We start from the raw sequence: 15,930 nt of genomic DNA, 5'->3' as shown, positions 1-15,930 counted from the left end.
TACTTGTATCAGACAAAATAGACTTCAAGCTTAAAAGAGTAATGAGAGACAAAGAAAGTCATTATATGATAATAAAGAGGTCAGTACATCAATAATACTTAACAGTCATAAACATAAACACACCTTACACCCAAGCACTGAAGTATGTTAAACAAATACAAACAAATTTTAAGGTAGAAATTGGTACAATAATAGTAGGGGACTTCAGTACCTCACTATCAGCAGTAGATGGATCATCCAGACAGAAAACCAGTAAGGAAACATTGGAATTGAACTACCCTTTAGAACAAATGGACCTAACAGACATATACAGAACATTCCATTCAGCAGCATCAGAATACAGATTCTTTCCAAGTGTACATGAAACATGCTTCAAGATAGATCATATGATAGATCATGAAACAAATCTTAGCAAATTTAAGAAGATTGAAATTATAGCAAACATCTTTTCTGACCACAATGGTATGAAATTTGAAATCAACAAGAGGACAATGAGAAGATCTACAAATATGTAGAAACTAAACAACACACTTTTAAACAACCATTAGGCCAAGGAAAAAATCAAAAGAGAAATAAAAAATTATCTCAAAACAAATGAAAATGGAAATATAGCATATCAAATAATGTGGAATCAGCAAAAGCAGTTCTGAGAGAAAAATTTATAGGAATAAATGCATACATTAAGAAATTGGGAAGATCTCAGATAAACAACCTAACTTTACACCTCAAGAATTAGAAAAAGAAGAACAAATTTAGCCTAAAATTAGTAGAAGGAAGGAAATGAAGATTAGAGTGGAAGTAAATGAACTAGAGACCAGAAAAATAGTATAAAAGATCAGTGAAATTAAGAGCTTTTTGGAAAGAGGATTCCAAAAAAGAGGTTCTTGAAAAAAGTAAAGAAAATTGACAAACCTTTAGCTAAGCTAAGAAAAAAGAAGATTCAATTAAATAAAATTAGAAACAAAAGAGATTATTGTAACTGATACTACTGAACTGTATAGAATCGTAAGAGACTGTTATGAACAATTATATGCCAGTTCTATAATGTGAAAGAAATGAATATCTTTCCAGAAACACACAACCTACCAAGATTGAATGAGGAAGAAATAGAAAATCTGAACAGACCAATAATGAGTAAAGAGATTAGATAAGTAAAAACGAACACTTCCAATGCAGAAAACTCCAAAGCCAGATGATGTCAGTAGAGAATTCTATCCAACATTTAAAGAATTAATACCAGTCTTTAGACTCTTCCAAAATATTGAGGAGGAGGGAATGCTTCCAAAATTCTAGAAAGTCAGCTTACCTTGATACCAAGAAAACCAGATAAGGAAACCACAGCAAGACTATAGAGCAATTTTGCTGACGAATATAGATGCAACAATTCTCAATAAATTATTAGCAAACTGAATTCAGGAACACTTTAAAAGGATTATAAGCCATGACCAAGTGGGGTTTATCTCTGGGATGTGTGAATGGTTCAATGTATACAAATTGATAAATAACACATTTCATTGTAAAATGAAAAGTAAAAATCACATGATCATCTCAATAGACATAGAAAAGTTTTTTTGACAAAGTGCAACGTCCTTTCATGATTAAAACCCAAAGCAGATTGGAAATAGGACAATACCTCATCATAATGAAGGTTATCCATGATAAACCGATAGCTAACATCATATTCAGTAGAGACAAATTGGAAGCATTTCCTATAAGATTGGGAAGAAGACAAGGATGCCCACTCTCACCACTCTTATTCAGTAGATAATTGGAAGCCCTTGCTAGAGCAACTAGGCAAGACAAAGAAAATGCATCCAGATCAGAAAGGAAGAAGTAAAACTATTGCTATTTGCTGATGTTATGATCTTATATATAGGAAATCCCAAAGAGTCAGTCAAAAAACTGTTGGAATTAATGATTTTCATAAAGTGGCAGGATACAAAATCAACATACAGAAATAAGTTGCATTCCTTTAAACTAATGATGAAGCATCTAAAAATGAAATAAAGAAAATATCCCATTCATAATAGCATCAAAAACAGCAAAATACTTAGGAAAAAATTTAACCAAGTATGTGAAAAATGTATACAATGAAAAGTTTCTTTGCTGAAAGAATTGAAGAAGATACAAACAAGTGGAAAGACATCCCATGCTCATGGATCAGAAGAATTATTATTGTTTAAATTGTTCAAAACCATATACAGATTCAATGCAATGCTCATCAAAATACCAAAGACATTTTTTTTTACAGAAATAGAAGAACCAATTGTAACAGTTGTGTGGAACTATGAAAGACCCTGAATAACCAAAGCAATCCTGATAAAAAAAAAAACCCAAGTTGGTGGTTTTATGCTTATGGATTTCAAACTATACTACAAAGCCACAGTAATAAAAACAGTATTGGCACTGGCATTAAAAGTAGACATATTGACCAGTGGAACAGAATGGAGAGTCCATAATTAGATACTGGTATATATGGATAAATAATACTTGACATGGGAGCCAAGAATATGCAATGGGGAAAGGTAGTCTTCGATAAAGGGAGCTGGGAAAACTGGAAAAACAGGGAGAACCATGAAATTGGATCACACTGTAAGATAAATTCTAGCTGAAATAAGCAGGCAAAGAGAGGCAACAAAGGGCCAGCCAGTTTATTTGAATGCAATCCCAGGCGAAGTTCACCAGCCTGTACAGACACAGGCTAGGGAAGTTGCCCTCAGCAGGGCAGGCAGCGAGTTTTTAAAGAAAGTAGGGGGAGGCAGAGCTTACATTTACAGCAGCGCAAGGATTGGCTAGCCTAAGGCACATTTTTCAGGTTGGGAGGGGCAGCAGCTGGGGACTTTGGCACGTCATCAGTGTCTGATGTGCTCACCCCTCCCCCCAGTGCCTTCAACCTTACATTTCAGCCTTTTGGTCATAATGGGCAACGACTTGATCTGGCTACTTCTGGCTGACAAGGGGCATCGTGGGAGGGGGGGGCTGTTTGGAGCATGTAGTTACATTGCTCTGACTGTAAATATCTCACTTTGCTTTCTTTAGAGGCTTTCACTTCACTCTGTCTAAGCTTGTGGTTTCTGTCTCATTTTCTCTTCTACAGATAGAGAACTCTAGCTGCTGCCAGGGAAAAGGGGCAATGACCACTCTGGCTGCTTCATGCTGAAAAGGGGTGCAGTGAAGAGTGCAGCTAGGTCTCTATAACTGGTCGGCTGAGAGGGCCTCAGAAAGTTGGCGCTTTTATTCTGGAAGGACAAATTTGATGAGATTAAGAATGCATGGCTGAATATGAGAACTAGAAATATGAAGAGTTTGATTGAGAATTATAGCCAGGTATTATGGGGAAATTAAAATTCTGGATTGAGTTTTCATCTCAATGACTAGTATTAGGATTTAGTATAGATAAGACCACATTATTGAAACAATACTTTTCTCTAAAATCACCCTTATTTTTATTAGAAGTAGCTAGATTAAGAAAATAACACTTGGTTTTATTATTTGCATACGTGCACCAAGAAGAGCAATTGATTACTCAGGCTCTTTTAAATGTGCTTTGCTGGAACTTTTTGTAAGGAATTTCAGATTGAACTTTTAAAGGCCTCTTGAGGCCAGAAAGCCAAGCCAGACTTGCCATTAGGTTTTGCCTGCAGTATCTGTAGATTTGGGTGAATTCCTCTCTTCTCGAGGTCTCCAAGACATCCTGAGGTTCCTGCACCTGCCAGGAAGTGACCTTCCTTACTCACCTGGTAAGGCTGCTGGGAATTCTGTAAGCAAGGTACTAGGCCAGTTCTTCCAAGGGGCTTTGTTGGCTTTATATAGTCAACCTTAGTTCCTTAAAGCTGTTCATATCTGAGTTTATGCACATGTTTCTCAGGTATAACATTCCAGTCAAAGCCTTGGTAGTATATAACCTGTGTTTTTAATTGGTCCTCTTACAAGGAAAGCAGGTTCTTATTGAACTTACGCAAATAAATATACTGCCATGAAATATAAAAATAGTCACTGAGAGTTTTAAAATTCTGGAGGGATCAGGTAGAGAGAAAGATAAAGTTTCAATTCTGCTTATAAAGGCAGTTATTTACTGAACTGTTGTCAGCTTAAGAGAACAAGCTTAAAACATCATTCATGAAAATTAACTTGAAATGGGCTGAAGACTTAAAACATAAGGCCTGATACCAAAAATGTCCTAGAAGAAAATAGGAAGTAGCTCATCAATATTGGTATTAGCAGTGGTATTTTGGATATGAAACCAAAAGCACAAACAACAAAAGCAAAAATAAACAAGTTGGACCACATCAAACTCAAAAATTTCTGTGCAGCAAAGGGAACAATGAACAAAATGAGAAGACAGCCTACAGAATGGGGGAAAATTTTTGCAAGCCATATTGTCAGATAAGGAGTTAATATCCAAAATATAGAAAGAACTCCATCAAATTAATAATAACAACAAAAGAAAAACCAATCTGATTTAAAAAAATGGAGAGAAGAACTGAAATAAATAGACATTTTTGCAAAGAGGACCTCAAAATGGCCAACAGGCCCCAAAGAGATGTTTAATGTCACTAATCACTATGGAAATGCAAATTGAAACCACAGTGAAATATCACTTCATGCCTTTTAGAATGGCAGTCATCAGGACGATGAGAAAACAGGTGCTGATGAGGTTGTGGTGAAAAGAGAACCATTGTTGGTGGGAATGTAAATTGGTCCAAGCACTACGGAAAACAATATGGTTCCCATAAAAAATTAAAAATAGATCTGCCATGTGATCCAGCAATCCCACTTCTGGGTATATAGACAAAGGAAATGAAGACAAGATTTTGATGAGATTTCTGCATTTCCATTTTTATCTTACCATTATTCACAATAGCCAAGATATGAAAACAACTCAAATGCTCATCAAGAGATGAATGGATAAAAAAGATGTGATACATATACACAAAGGAATATTGTTTAGCCATGAGAAAGGAGGATATCTTGCCATTTGCAACTACATGGGTGGACCTTGAGCACATTATGCTAACAAGATAAGTCAGATAAAGACAAGTACAGGTACTTTATGATAATCATTTACATGTGGAATCTAAAAAAGTTAAATCTGTAAAAAACAGTACATTGGTGGTTACCAGGGAATGGGAATGCAGGGGGATAAATTTGATGGTATTTAAGGGCATAGTCTTGTAATGAGTAGTAAATAAGCCATAGAGATCTAGTGCACAGTGTAATGAATTTAGATACTAATATTGTTCTACAGTGATGTAATGTGGTATTGCTATATTACAATATATAAATGTATCAAAGTAACATGTCTTAAACTTTACAGTATAACATGTCCAATTTTATTGTTATATTTATTGTTAGATTATTCTGTATTATTATATGTTAATTTAAAATTATTATAGTGTTACATGGCATTATTATTCGTGGAAAAAATGATCCCACACACGTGCATGTGCTAAGTCAGTTTAAAATTTAGCATTATAAGAAGGAGTTGATTGAAATTATTGGCTGGACAATAATATGAAAACCAGTGACATTGTTACAAAGATAGCTAAAATATTACATGTTGAAGTTGTATACAAAAGGTAAAATTAAAAGGAAAAGATTTAAAAAAGCCAGTGTGTACATTTTGCCTACGATTACCATTTGTCTTTAAAACTTTTGTTAGGTTTAAAAACCTTGGCTTTTCAGATGGCTTATGAGGGAGAAGTTGGGATAGAGTGGTGTGTTATGCGTGTGTGTGCGTGCATGTATGTGTATACGCATGTATATTTAAAAGGAAGTCTTTCCCAAATTTAAGGTGTATGTACCTAAAAAGAACTGAATCTGCTAAGTAGTTATGGGGATATAGGTAGTTTTCTGCCAAATAATATCCAGAGAGGATGATTATTTCATCATGCATGGTGTTTGTGGATTGAGGAAAATTACAGAGAATTAAATAGACTAAGTATTTGAAAGTGTCCATCAGAATGCCTGGCACATAGAGGACAGTGGGGAGATGATACTGGTTCTCTTCCCAACTCTTGGAGATGAGACTCCTCTTGTCAGAAGATAGATCATGATATAAGATGTCAGTACTAATCTTGACTACTGCCAGTAAACAAGTGGAATACTATGGCATATGGTTTCAAATAAATAATCCTTGATGGACTAAGCAGTCTTTTAGTATGGGTACTGGTAAATTGGAAGGGAGGCAAAAGGGAGGAAGGTGGCAGGGATAAGGAATAGGAAATTAGCAAATTGCTCTGGCCTTGAACATAAGAGTTTAAAAAAATAGCAGGGTGCTCTTCATGAGGAATACTCAAGAAAGAAGGAATGTTTAGAAAAGGGAAGTTCCTTTTTTGGATTTTTAAAGCATTCTTCAAGTTCCTAATATTAAGTGTGCCATGGAATTGCATCCCTTTTTTAGTTATGTCCTTCCTTGGCACTGGAAAGAATATATAGAAGGTAGTCATTTTAGATTCTTGACTGTCTATGGGCCTTCCCTTGACCCATATGCTGCCTTCAGGCTAGTGGTCTTTTCAGGATACTTAACTTTTCTTAAGAGGATTTCAGCATCCTCCCCAGCTCCAAAGCATAGCGCTCTTTGCTGACAGTTCTCTCACTGTGGGTAGTTTTCAGTGAGTGGTCCTCAAGGATTATGGAAAATAGAGGCATACACCCTAGGAAATTAGAAAGCTGGTATACTCTTTCTGGTTTTAAGATTTTTTTGTCAACATGGGTTAGTAAAAGCAACAAGAATGTGTAAGACACTTAGTATTAATAATAGAGCTCATGGTGCTTAGATAATAAAAACCCTTTCTCTAGAGGAAAAGCCCCCCTAGTTCCACCAAAAAAAGAAGCATTTTATAATGGTATTTTTGATAGGCATATATCTGATACACAGTAGCATGTATCAGTTATCTTTTGCTGTAACCATTTGCCTTAAAACTGAGTCACTTAAACTAACAACTATTTGTGTAGTTCACAATTCTGGATCAGTGGGGAGGTCTTTTGACCTTGACTGGCTTTGCTGGTCTCATGTTGCTCGTGTGTCTAGTCAGTTAATGGATCTCCTGGCCTGGCTGGTTTATAATGGTCATGGCTGAGACAACCGGCCCTCTATTTATATAGCTGTTTGTCCTCCAGCAGGCTAGTCTGAACTTGGTGGGAGGGTTTCAGAGAGCAACAAGAGAGGGAATGCCCTAGTGCACAAATATCTTTCAAGCCTCTGCTTGTGTCATACTTGCTCACTTCTCATTGGCCAGAGCAAGCCACATGTCAAGCTTAGGGTAAATGAGCAGGCACTCAAAGCTATAAGGGTAAGGGGAAATAGATACAGGAAGAGGAGGAATTTATGGCCATGTTTGCAGTCTGCCACATAGCACAACAGACTGTATTTGTCCAGGAGGATAATCTGGAACCACTTGGACTCACTGTTTTTTAGGAACTGAATTGAAAAAAAATTGTAGTTATGGATAGCTGAGGGTTTTTATGACCAGAGGTCTCAGACTGGCAGTTGATTAGAAGTAGGTTTTATTTGTCCTGCAGCATGTTTAGAACTCTTTTTTTTTAGAGCCAACACTTGAAAATCCAGAGATTTTGCATGAATTCTAAATTACTGACTTTTGATAAAAAAAATCTAACAAAAATTGTCAAGAGTTAAGTGTGAGGCTCTTTTTCTAACACCAGAACACTCATCTATTTTTTTACTCACATCTCTTCTGGGTTTTTCCACACTAAGCAATTTTCCTGTTCTCTGTAGACACCAACTAGATGTCCTACAATTCAATTCAGTTCTGATATTACCTGGAATTAGAGCAGAACACACAGGTTAAGGGCTTAGTCCCACAAGACTGCCCACAATTTAGGCATCAATTTCAAATTCCAGGTCACTGCCAGTACTTCTGACCAACCAGTTATGGTTTGGAACTTCCCGTGAGATCCTCAGTTTTGAAATTTGCTAATAATTGCTGATAGCTCATAGAACTCAGGGGAAACAGTTTACCACTATTACTGGTTTATTATAAAGGATTCAGCTCAGGAACAGCCAAATGAAAGAGATATATGGAACAATGTCTGGGGGTAAGGGCGCTGCCTTTTCATACTCTCCTGGAGCACACCACCCTCCCACCACCGCAGTGTGTTCACCAACTTGGAAGCCCTCTGAGATCCATCATTTAGGGGTTTTTATGGAGGCTTCATTACATAGGCAGGATTGATTAAATCGTCCATTGGGGATTAACTCAGTTGCCAGCTGTCCCCTCTTCCTGAAGGTTGTGGGGTGGAGCTGAAATTCACCACCCTCTAATCCCATGGTCAGTTCTTCTGGCAACAAACCAACCCCTATCCTGGCACTATCTAGGGACCCATCGAGAGTCACCTCCACCTCATTAGTGTAAATTCTGGTATGGTTGAAAGGGGCTTATTACAGATAATAACAGATACTTATGTCACCTCTATCACTCAGCAAATTCAGGGGTTTTAGGAGCTCTGTGCTAGGAACTAGGGAGAAAGACCACATATATAGTTCTTATTATATCACAATATCACACCAAGTAAATATTATCTTTTTGATGAAGCTTGTGCTTTTCAGTTTGCCAAACTCTCCACCCTTGTGTCATCTGCTCAACCATGAGACCGAGTGTCATCTCTCATTTGTTAGAGGAATTGCATTGTTGCTTGTCTTATAGTAGATAAATTTGCCACCATTTCTAACAAATGTGAAACAATGACAGGTAGACTGAGAGTATACCACACCATACAAGAAAAATGGAAGCATATTGCTTTGAATAAGGAAAGAATATTTATTTTGTGTTTCATATGTGTTTTATGTTTTGGTGTCCATAGAACTGCTTTTTCTTTTAAATGTGGGTTACTTGACTCACAATATATCCCTGGATCCTACAGACATGTGAGTTTCGGGCTTTTATTCTAGATGGTGTACAATCTGTGCTTGCATTCGGCCTGTAATCAGAAAGGTGCATCACACCTGGGTATCATTGTTCTGCTAGAGAACTCCTTGTCATTACTTAAAAATTGTTCTGTGCTATGATGCCCAAAACCTACAGCAAGACCCTTGTTAAAAGCAGACTCTAAAAGCCATCGTGTAAAGTAAGGAAGTTGTTGAGGGTGATGTTCTAGAACATTGAACAGTTTCTTCTCTCTGGGGACCCATAGAGAACTAGTTTATTTTTACTCTGTGGACATTTGAATCTTATAACTGTGTCTGCCTCTTAATGAGCATATTAGAATTTAGAGTCAAATGTATAGCCCTTTGTAGACTAATTCACTCTTAGCTTCATCTTTAATCTACCTTTATGTTTATTTTACCATAATTTTCTTGTCTATTTTATGTTATTTTTAGGTTTATATTTAAACTCCTATATATTTTTCTTTTCGGTAAATACTGTTAATTCACAGCTTTCTGTCTGCTGGGCAGCTTATCAAAAGACTGAACCGTGTTCCATGTTTAACTCTGACACGAATAACATTTAACTTTCCAGACCTCCCCCAGCACCAGATTTGTCCGTTTATACATACACTTGTGAGTGCTTTCTTCTTTGAAACTATGTATGAATTTTATTCTCTTTCTTTTGCTTCTTCTACCAGTATTTGTTTTATCTAGGTTTTGCTAAGACATTCACTGTATATGGTAGAGAACCTGTATAAATTGGATAGTTCTTCACGTGTTAGATGCTTAGAAAGTGTTTTAAAACATGCTTAAATTTTAAAGTTTTTTTATATTAATGCTCAAATGGTTATGGAAAATAGCTTACAATGAAATGAATATTGTAAATACCATGTGATCCCTTCAATAGAAGCCTTTTTTCCCCCATCCTGCTTTGTTCGTAGAAAATGCGTTAAGTTTAAAATACAGTTTTCTCTTGTGTCTATTAATTGATGGAACACTTTTCATAAATATGCATGTGTAAATGGGCTAAAAAAAGAGGCAGTGTGGTGAAGTGGTGAAGAGCTTGGGCTCTGATCTAGAAGGATCTGGGTTTGCATATTTCTACTTATTTATTTATTTATATTAAGGTATCATTGATACATACTCTTATGAAGGTTTCACATGAAAAACATAGTGGTTACTACATTCACCCATGTTATCAAGTCCCCCCGCCACCCCACTGCAGTCACTGTCCATCAGTGTAGTAAGAGGCCACAGAGTCAATGCTTGTCTTTGTGCTACACTGTCTTCTCCGTGACCCCTCCACACACCATATGTGCCAGTCATGTACCCCTCAATCCCCTTCTCCCCTCCTCCCCACCCCTCCCTTTTGGTAACCACTAGTCCCTTCTTGGAGTCTATGAGTCTGTGGCTGTTTTGTTCCTTCAGTTTTGCTTTGTTGTTACAATCCACAAATGAGTGAAATCATTTGGTGCTTGTCTTTCTCCACCTGGCTTATTTCACTGAGCCTAATACCCTCTAGCTCCATCCATGTTGTTGCAAATGGTAGGATTTGTTTTCTTCTTATGGCTGAATAATATTCCATTGTGTATATGTACTACATCTTTTTAATCCACTCATCTACTGATGGACACTTAGGTTGCTTCTGTATCTTGGCTATTGTAAATAGTGCTGTGGTAAATATAGGGGTGCATATTCTCCAGTCTTTTTTGAATCTGGGGTTTTGTTTTCTTTGGGTAAATTTCTACGAGTGGAATTCCTGGGTCAAATGGTATTTCTATTTTTAGTTTTTTGAGGAACGTCCATATTGCTTTTCACAATGGTTGAACTAATTTACATTCCCACCAGTGTGTAGTAGGGTTCCCCATTCTCTGCATCCTCATCAGCATTTGTTGTTCCTTGTCTTTTGGATGTTGGCCATCCTAACTGGTGTTAGGAGATATCTCCTTGTGGTTTTAATTTGCATTTCCCTGGTACTTAACATGTGTAGCATCTTTTCATATGCCTGTTGGCCATCTGAATTTTTTCTTAGGAGAAGTGTCTGTTCATATCCTCCACCCATTTTTTAATTGGGTTATTTGCTTTTTGGGTATTGAGACATGTGAATTCTTTACATATTTTGGATGTTAATCCTTTGTCAGATATGTCATTTACAAATATGTTCTCCCATACTGTAGGATGCCTTTTTGTTCTACTGATGGTGTCCTTTGCTTTTTAGTTTTATGTAGTCCCATTTGTTCATTTTTGCTTTTGTTTGCCTTGCCCGAGGAGATGTGTTCAGGAAAAAGCTGCTCATGTTTATATTCAAGAGATTTTTGCTTATCTTTTCTTCTAATAGTTTTATGGTTTCATGACGTACATTCAAGTCTTTGATCCACTATGAGTTTACTTTTGTGTATAGAGTTAAACAACAATCCAGTTTCATTTGCTTGCATGTAGCTGTCCAGTTTTGCTAACACCAGTTGTTGAAGAGGCTGTCATTTCCTTATTGTATATCCATGGCTTCTTTATTGTATGTTAACTGACCATATATGCTCGGGCTTATATCTAGGCTCTTTATTTCTGTTCCATTGATCTGTGGGACTGTTCTCTGCCAGTACTAAATTGTCTTGATAACTGTGGCTTTGTAGTAGAGCTTAAAGTCGGGGAGCGCAATCCCCCCAGTTTTATTAGTCCTCAGAATTGCTATTTCGTGTCTTTTGTGGTTCCATCTGAATTTTAGAACTATTTGTTCTAGTTTGTTAAAGAATGCTGTTGGTAATTTGATAGGAATTGCATTGAATCTGTAGATTGCTTTAGGCAGGATGGCCATTTTGACAATATTAATTCTTCCTATCCATGAGCACGGGATGTATTTCCATTTATTGGTATCTTCTTTAATTTCTCTCATGACTGTCTTGTAGTTTTCAGTGTCTAGGTCTTTCATCTCCTTGTTTAGGTTTATTCCTAGGTATGTTATTCTTTCTGATGCAGTTATTTTCCTGGTTTCTCTTTCTGTTAGTTCATCATTAGTATGTAGGAATGCATCAGATTTCTGTGTATTAATTTTGTATCCTGCAACTTTGCTGAATTCAGTTATTAGTTCTAGTAGTTTTGGGTTGGATCCTTTAGTTTTTTTTTATGTATATTATCATGTCATCTGCAAGCAGTGAGAGTTTAGCTTCTTCTTTACCAATCTGGATGCCTTTTATTTCTTTGTGTTGTCTGATTGCCATGGCTAGGACCTCCCAGGTTTGCATCTTCACTGGATTGCTGCTATCTTTCTGACACTGGGAAGATAACCTCTCAGTGCCTAGTTTCCTCACCTGTAAATGATTGTATAACAATGAATACCTTTTAGTGGCATTCTGAATATGTGAGATAATTCAAGAAAAACAGAATATATGAGATAATTCAAAAAAAAGTAGGCCTAATAATAATGATCAAAGTATACTTTAAGTCAGGAACTGTTACTTGAGATAGGATGGGCATTTCTTAATAATAAAATATTAAATCTGCCAGGAACATAAAAGAATTTAACAATTAAAATTTTTTAAACACTCAATAACATAATCTCAAAATTGACAGATCTACAAGTAAAAATAATAGGTTTTTAAAATATGCTCTCAAACTGATAAAACAAGTGAATCAGAGTCACTAGTAGTAAAGATTTGAGCAACTAAATGAACAATTTTAGTCTGTATTACAGAAAGAGAACATTGAAACCAGAAACTTAAGAATATAAATTCTTTTCAAGAGCTTAAAGCTTGCTCATAGAACAGTTACTAATAGCCATTGCTGAGTATTATAGCAAGTTTCAGCAAAGTATTGAAATCATATAGAGCATGATATCTGAACTTAATGGAATTTAACTATAAATCAGTACAAAAAGATTACTAAACTATTCCAGTATGTTTGTAATTGAAGAAACACACTTCTTATTTGCTGTCAGTCAAAGAAATCACAGTGGACGTAGAGAATATCAGGATGAATGATGATGGAAATAAAAATAAAACTTGTGTGGGATATCAGCAGGAAACAGTACAGACTTTCAAAAACCTTTTATATAAAAACAATAAGAACACTGGCAGAAATTTTCAGTCAGCTTTTTTCTTAAAGGTGTGCAATAATCTAGGTGTGCAATAATCTAAGGAGCATTTATTCTAGAAAAGTGGCTGAATCTTAATAAGAACAGTGAAGTGTTAATATATCCTATTCCATTCCAACTTCCCTAGCTTTGCAGTAGCCTTAGAAACTAATAGCCTACAGTCATGGTACAAACATAAATCCCTCTCCATGTTTTCCTTTCTGTGGAAATTAGGCTTCATCGCTTGGAAGGTAGAATGAGGGCAACTAATCTCTAAAAAAGGAAAAAAAGGAGAGGGATTTTATGTTCAATTGTCAATGCATTTCTATAAAGGATCATTTGGGGAGCTAAAATGATTCTATCTCAGTACAGAATGGAGACATAAATGAAGATGCTAGGAGCCTCATTGTCTGTTCTAGGGAATAGAGGCAGTACTAGGCAGACATAAGATCCTTGAGGCTCAAAAAATTTCTCCAAGGTCCTTTTACTTCTTTCGAGCCCCTTAGGAATGAGCTCTATAATTTCCAGGGTACTTTTCCTCTACTCCAGTCTTCCTCTGCTCCCTAGCAAGAGTTTCATAAAGTTCCTTGCTTGTAGCATCTTAGACATTTAGTATTGACTAAAATTCTTTACTGGTACTGTCAGTGTCTAGCTTCCTTTTTTGCAAATGATGGAAGTTTGTAGAATAACCATGGCCTTTGGAATTTACTGTTCATATCCTAAGCAGTTACAGAGGCATAATGAAAAGGTCAGGCCAGCTCCCATTTTGCATCAGGCAGCTTTATGACAGAGTCCTGTTAAGTATCCTAAAGTGATGGCCAGCAGTATCCATTAAGCTGATCTTTTTTATTTTTATTTTTTGTAAAACAAAGTCCAGTTAAGTTAGAATAATTTGTCTGTTACAGAGGCATGGGATGATAAAACGGAATGCTGCTGTTACAGTGTGCTGTTGTTTTGCATTTCTAGTAATTGAGGTCCTCTACTCAGTGGTGACACATTTCTGAACTTTTAAGTGTTCCTTTGTGTATCAGTATTGGAGAGGGATTAAAACAATGAGAGTCTGCCAGTATTTTAATCATTTCTACTTCTAATAACTTTGGGCTTAAGGCCTTCTGATTTTTCCATATGTCATTAAGTCAAATCATTAAAAGTATTTGTTTGGCCTACATGCTCTTAAAAATTCTGTCACCTGAAGTTAATACTATCAAATAAAAAGTAGCTTTGAATATCTGGGGACCAGATAAAAAGAAAATTATAGTTCCTGTCCTTTAAGGTCCTACACTCAAAGATTGATAAGGCTTATCCAGAGAGATATAAAAAGCACGTAAACCACTTTGATGATTAATTCTATGGCATGTGAGTTGTATTTCAATTTTTAAAAGCACATATAAACTTTGAAACAAAAAATACATAAGTAGTATGTTAAGAATAAATACAAATTTTGAAATAGTTACAGAAAGCTAATAGTAGGAGAATTTGGTCAGAGGATTACTATGGGGAATTTCTTTCTAGTTACAACTTCATTGAAGAGAATGAATTACGAGACCCATTTGAAGGGAGAACAGAGAGCCTTTGGAAAAAGTACAGTCTAGGCTTAACATATAACTGGCAAGAAATCTAGTAGATAAGAATGACATTATGAAATGAGTCAATGAATTTGAGAGAAGTGGAGAATGAGTGGTATTCATGGAAACTGATTAAGAATGGAAAGAAAAATAAGAATCTGCAGCATAACATTTTTCTTCTGTGTTGTGCTCCTTTGTAAGGTGCTTGGTTGCTGTTCTTGTAGCTCTGCGTTGCTTAAAACTCCCTGAATAGGTCATTGTTTGCCCACACAAAGCTGGACTTTAAACCTACCCTTGTTCTTGGAGGCACAGGTGAGGCACTGGAGTGGCTTTGTGCCCTTTAGAAGGCTTGAGCTTTTTGGGTTGTTCCCTGTTCCCCAGAAAACTTCCATCAGTAAATTGGTGATGGGAGAGGGCCCATCAGCAAAGACCATGCATGGTTATGAGATTTCAACTGTGTAAGTTTTAAGTGGCAGTATATGGAGAAACTTAAGTTTGAGGGCCTGCCAGACCTAAAGGTAAATCTTGTTTTATTTTCCTCTAAAATCTGGTGCTTAAAGAGGGACTAGTTTTACATAATTGAATGTTTTTAGTTTATTAGAGAAGGTGTCCATTTAAAAAAATAATCGACTGACATCCCATTCTGACATTAAAATCATTGCTTCAGTCTTCTGGGAAAAGTAGAAGACTCTAGACCCAATGAGATGCTTAATTACCACATCGATTACAGAGTATATATTTTAAATCATGTAAAGTCCAATATAGTCATAATTTTCTTTTTCTATTGTTGTTCTGTGTGTGTGTTTGTGTATGTTTCATTACCAAGGAACCTCAAACCAGTTACCCAGCTATATGTTAGTGTGGATGCTAGCACCAAAGACAGCCTCAAGAAAATCGACCGCCCACTCTTCAAAGATTTCTGGCAAAGATTCCTCGACAGTTTAAAAGCTTTGGCAGCAAAGGTAAGACTTCTTATGACATCTTTTCTTTAAATTATCAAATGTACATCACAGTGTTTCAACAGTCCCCCTTTCTGCCACCCACCGCTCCCACCCCAACCTCACCCCCTTGGTAACCACTAGTCACTTCTCAATGTCTATGAGTCTAATGCTGTTTCCTTTCTTCTTTTTTGCTTTGTTTTTATACTCCACAAATAAATGAAATCATGTATTTGTCTTTCTCTGCCTGACTGGCTTCACTGAGCATAATATCCTCTAGTTCCATCAATGTTGTTGCAAATGGCAAGACTTCTTTTCTTTTATGGCTGAATAATATTCCACTGTGTATATGTACTACATCTTCTTTATCCATTCATCTACTAATGAACACTTAGATTGCTTCCATATCTTGGCTATTGCAAACAGTGTGGTGATAAACATAGGGGTGCATATTCTCCAGTCTTTTTGAATCAG

General features: G+C 36.3%; 1 protein-coding gene across 8 annotated transcripts in view; it reads left to right on the top strand.

The window, feature by feature from the left end:
• LOC108394392 (S-adenosyl-L-methionine-dependent tRNA 4-demethylwyosine synthase TYW1) overlaps positions 1–15,930 on the top strand; it is a 343,841-nt gene that overhangs the window by 186,151 nt on the left and 141,760 nt on the right. For all 8 annotated transcript variants that reach the window (XM_037002495.2, XM_073215219.1, XM_073215218.1 and 5 more), the window contains one exon: positions 15,345–15,480. In XM_037002495.2, the coding sequence (XP_036858390.1) occupies positions 15,345–15,480 (136 nt within the window). The remainder of the gene's footprint in view (positions 1–15,344; positions 15,481–15,930) is intronic.

The sequence above is a fragment of the Manis javanica genome, chromosome 10, assembly GCF_040802235.1.
Source record: "Manis javanica isolate MJ-LG chromosome 10, MJ_LKY, whole genome shotgun sequence".
In the NCBI taxonomy this organism is placed as follows: Eukaryota; Metazoa; Chordata; class Mammalia; order Pholidota; family Manidae; genus Manis; species Manis javanica.
This window is presented reverse-complemented; position numbering and strand designations above follow the sequence as displayed.